Genomic DNA, 4,927 nt, shown 5'->3' on the forward strand with positions numbered 1-4,927 from the left:
TTTTTCAAACAAATCGGACCGTCCGATTTGAATAAAACACCATATAAAAAAAAACACATAATTTTCCCATAACAATATATTACACATATATTTATACAATATAAAAAAAAATTAGCCTCCTGCATTAACTAGCTCTTTCAAAAACGAGCGTTGGTCTAAGTGGTAAGCGGTTCAAATTTGCATAAGCAGTTCTCCAATTTGAAAACTAGTTTATAGAGATATTTTCAATAAAAAATTCACGCACCAAAACTAAGAACGCAATTTGAATTAGATTCAGATTAGTCCAAGCAAGTATTATAGATACCGATAAAAACTATCTCATAATTTGAATTTCATGACATCCTAATTTTCAAAACAAAACAAAAAACAGTGTGTTTTTTTCTTCTAGACGCCCACCAAAAGAAAATGTTGTTAGCAACCTTTGTCTAACACAATTTAGAGGAGTGATATTAGAAAAATAAATAATAAAAATACTATTTACACATCAAAATCAAATATTAAAATGAGTTAATATATATATATATGTATATATAGTTTAACTTATTTTATATTAACGACCAATTTTGGTGTGTACACTACAAAATAAATAGATATGAAACAATGATAGATAACATTAAAGCGTAAATGATGAAAATTTGATTATTCAACGAGCAAGGAAATTAAATGGGAGAAGAAAGAAGTAATAGTAATGATGATGAAGCCCTAATATAACTGGCGTATCACAGATGAGAAGGTTGAGTACTTGAGTTGGATCACGGGTAATGTGATGTATGTGTGTTGGAGGTTCCGTGACGGAGTAGGACGGAAAGTAAAGGACACTCCAGTCCCCAGTGGCGCACATGGAATGACATTGACGATGAAACCACAAACACCGTAACGACTCTTATAACAAACTCTGCAACACCTTTCGTCAATTTGGCAAAGAGCCTTCTATTTCTAGCAATGCACCCTTCTCTTTGAATACCCACCACCCACACCCTCTTTAATCAAACTAGTTCCATTTCCATTTCCTTCTCCCTTTCTTTATTACCCAACTAGCTATTCACAAGAAAGAAGGAAGGATCTAGAAACAGGTAGGTTAAGAGATGGCTCGAGGGAAGATCCAGATCAAGAGGATAGAGAACACTACCAACAGGCAGGTCACATACTCCAAACGACGCAACGGACTTTTCAAGAAGGCCAATGAGCTCACCGTTCTCTGCGATGCTAAGGTTTCTATAATCATGTTCTCTAGCACTGGCAAACTCCATGAGTACATTAGCCCCTCCATCTCGTGCGTATTCTTATTCTTAATTACTTCATTTTCAAACCCTAAACCCCCTGTGTACCTAGATTTATTAATTATCACTCTGTCTTTCTTTTTTCAGAACTAAGCAGTTCTTCGATCAGTATCAGATGACCGTAGGAATTGATCTCTGGAACTCCCACTATGAGGTCCTTCCTGTATTCACTCTTTTTAAAGAAAAAATATTATTTTCAAATATTATACTTTAGAGAAATTTTTCTTAATGAAAATTTTAAAATAACTTTTGATAAAAACTACTCTCTAACAGCTTTGATCATAACTATAAGTAAAAATAAATATATATTACTAAAGTAATATGATAAACTTATTTTTCAAGGGCAGTTGTTTTTGTTCTCTTTTTTTCAGCATATGCAAGAAAACTTGAGGAAGCTGAAAGATGTAAACAGGAATCTTCGTCAGGAGATTAGGTATTTAACAGCTTCTTTAATTTCTTTTTTAATTTCTTTTCATATGTTCAAGTTGTTATACATACGGTGCAGGCAGAGGATGGGAGATTGTCTGAACGATCTGGGCATAGAAGAGCTTAAACTCCTTGAGGAAGAAATGGACAAGGCTTCTAAGGTTATTCGCGAGCGTAAGGTTAGTAATAAAATTGCGAGAGTACTTAATAAAATTGAGAGAGTACATAATAAGAACTTGCTTAAAAATATATACATATTGATTGAATATTTTTTATAGAGATACTTTTATGTGTTCATGATTTTTGCCTATTTATTATTAATGAAAAAAATTGACAAATTAACTTTTCTTTAATGCAAAGTATATAAATACTTAGCTTCAAGTGGCCACAAAAGAAAGTATTATTATTATATACCCATACATCATAATGAAAATAAAGTGTGTTTATTTTAAAATTTTGCTAAATATTTCATTCAACGTAAACCTAGCTTTACATAGGTACAGCAATTTGCTATACCTCTTATTGTGCATTAAAAAATAAAATTATCCAATTCTAGTTAGGTAATTAAAATTTTTAGAAGAGATAATTTTGGAAATACTATTAAATCTTTCAATAATTTAACTTTTTATAATTAATTTGGATTGGTCGAAGCTCATTCGATTGTCTAATAGAGTTTTAATTTTGTTATTTTGTATAATTTTTAAATTGAATTGAAATCAAATATTAGAGTTACAAATTTCATGTTTAATTTCAAATCACTAATTATAACATATAATCTCACAAATGCTAATGTGATATTTCATGAGACCTAAAATAAAATTGATCTGAGATACTGAAAATTGCTAAAGCCATTTATTATTTGGAAACAAAAGTATGAAGTATTGTATTTTAAATTTGTGAGCACTAATTATGAACAAAAAATTGTGATCAACAAGGTAAGATAATTTTTAATAAAAAATTCAAGAATAAGCAATTTTAATATATATTTGTTAGTATTTTTAATCAGTAATTCAACCTATTTAATCTAACAATTTAGCACTATTTGGTGCTAACTAAAATTAGCTAGAATTTATCTTATTTAATATTTATTAATTATTATAATAATTAATAAATATTAAATAAAATAAACTTTGACTATTTTTTTTATTTTTCTAGCATTACCGTTTTTTTATTTACCCAATATATATGGTAAGTGGAAAGTGATGCCAACTTGCCTCAAATATTTGGGACCTCGCCCGTAATATGGTTTGGAGGCCAGTGTTGTATTATTAAAGTGATATTTAATCTCAAATTATTAATTATAATATATGATGCTTATATGATATTTTGTAAAATTTAAAATAAAATTGAATTGACATTGAATATTGTTAAAGTCATCAATTATTTGGGAACAAAAATTAAGAGCACTTAGTATTATATTTTAATTTCTTTGCAACTTGCGATCAACAAGGTAAAGTAATCTTTTAATATAGAAAGAAAAACTCAAGGATAAGTAATTTTAATATATATTTGTTAGTATTTTTGGCCAATAATTTAACACAATTAATCTAGCAATCGAGTACTATTCGGTGCTGAGAATTTTTTTTATTTACCCAATATATATAATAAGTGTAAAGTGATGCCAAGTTACCTCAAATTTTTGGGACCCCATCCAGGATGTGGTTTGGAGGCCAGTGTATTATTTCCATTTGAGGAATCACCGGGGTCCATGACCAAATTGAAAACTAAAGAATCATGTATTAATTTTTTATTAACTTTTCAGTAAAATTGATAAGTGAGAGCTTTTAAATTAAAATTTATCATTCAAATCATTTAATAGGTCTCAATTATCAATTTTAAATAAAATTGGCAGCACTTGAATTTTCACTTTTCTATTATTGGTGAAGGCGGGTCGGGTAGACCTGCGTCCCTATTTCAATTTTTTTACTTGATGGATAGGATCTTCATCAAGTATATATGTAACGTAAATATCGTAAATCGAAAGTTAACCATTACATACATTAAACACTTGTGTCAATTAATGCATTCAGTAGTTGTTTTTCACTTTTTCTTTTTCAGAGAAAAAGGAAAGGAAACATTGCTACTTGACTTATTTGTCATCCTGTTTAAGATTGCGAAAATACTATATTATATTCTGTTCCGTTATGCTAACGAGTTCCTTATCACAATGGTGGACAGTACAAGATGATCACAAATCAGATTGACCAGCACAGGAAGAAGGTATGTAAAAATGGTTACTAATTATATATATTCTGCTAGTTTAGTAATATATTCTTTTAGAGGTTGCTTGGTTAACTTAATTTAACTTTTTTACCTTTTTACCTTTTGCAGTTTAACAACGAGAAAGAAGTGCACAACAGACTCCTGCGTGATTTAGTATGTATTTCTGCACATGCTTTTTTGTAGATTACATATATGCTTAATATAATTGAGTAATACTATACATCTAAGTATTTTTATGAACCAAGTCCAATCAAGTTAAACAATAAGACTTAGAATAATGTTATTCATAATTGATTTTTGTTGATGTTAGATCAACTTAGTTGGACTTAGTTAACAAAAACACTTGAATGTGTAACATTATTCTAATATATATATCTGTCTCTCTCTATATAGTATTTGTTCTTGACTTCCATCTTCTAAAGTTAAATTAAATAAATATACTCTGTAACTGCAATGATATGGTTGATTATTATTATTATTATTATTATTATTATTATTATTATTATTATTATTATTATGAATGTAGGATGCAAGAGCAGAAGATCCACGTTATGGATTGGTGGATAATGGAGAGTATGAATCTGTCATAGGATTCTCGAATTTAGGTCCTCGCATGTTTGCATTGAGCCTACAACCTAGCCATCCTAATGCACATAGCGGAGGAACAGCAGCCTCTGATCTTACCACTTACCCTTTACTTTTCTAGTAAGCAATATCAAAGCTCAGCTCTCGCATCAACAAAAGGAAATACTACCATGTTCCTTCACTTCCCAATAAATTATTAAATGACTGCTGAAATTTATGTTATTACTATTCTGTTTAATTAAACAATGCACATGCCCATGCAGTTAAGTGTGTATCCATAGAACACTACATACTGTATGTCACGAATCTTTATGTTCCAAGGTAAGCTCATGGGTGATGAATTATAGCTGCTGAACTATTGTTATCTTATAATCTGACTACTGCTGTTTAGTGATGCTTTCTTTTGTGAAACA

General features: G+C 29.7%; 1 protein-coding gene across 2 annotated transcripts; it reads left to right on the top strand.

Moving 5' to 3' along the window:
- Positions 1-727: 727 nt before the first annotated feature.
- LOC107459997 (floral homeotic protein DEFICIENS) lies at positions 728-4,927 on the top strand. 2 transcript variants are annotated; one of them, XM_052253055.1, is made up of 7 exons: positions 728-1,273; positions 1,368-1,434; positions 1,628-1,713; positions 1,786-1,885; positions 3,885-3,926; positions 4,038-4,082; positions 4,456-4,927. In XM_052253055.1, exons 1-7 carry the CDS (start codon positions 1,086-1,088, stop codon positions 4,633-4,635), a joined length of 708 nt encoding a protein of 235 aa, XP_052109015.1. In that variant the 5' UTR covers positions 728-1,085; the 3' UTR covers positions 4,636-4,927. The 2 variants fall into 2 exon arrangements, with proteins under 2 accessions (XP_052109015.1, XP_015933798.1); XM_016078312.3 differs by having other exon boundaries at positions 731-1,273; positions 1,652-1,713.

This window comes from Arachis duranensis, chromosome 8, assembly GCF_000817695.3.
Source record: "Arachis duranensis cultivar V14167 chromosome 8, aradu.V14167.gnm2.J7QH, whole genome shotgun sequence".
Taxonomy (NCBI): Eukaryota; Viridiplantae; Streptophyta; class Magnoliopsida; order Fabales; family Fabaceae; genus Arachis; species Arachis duranensis.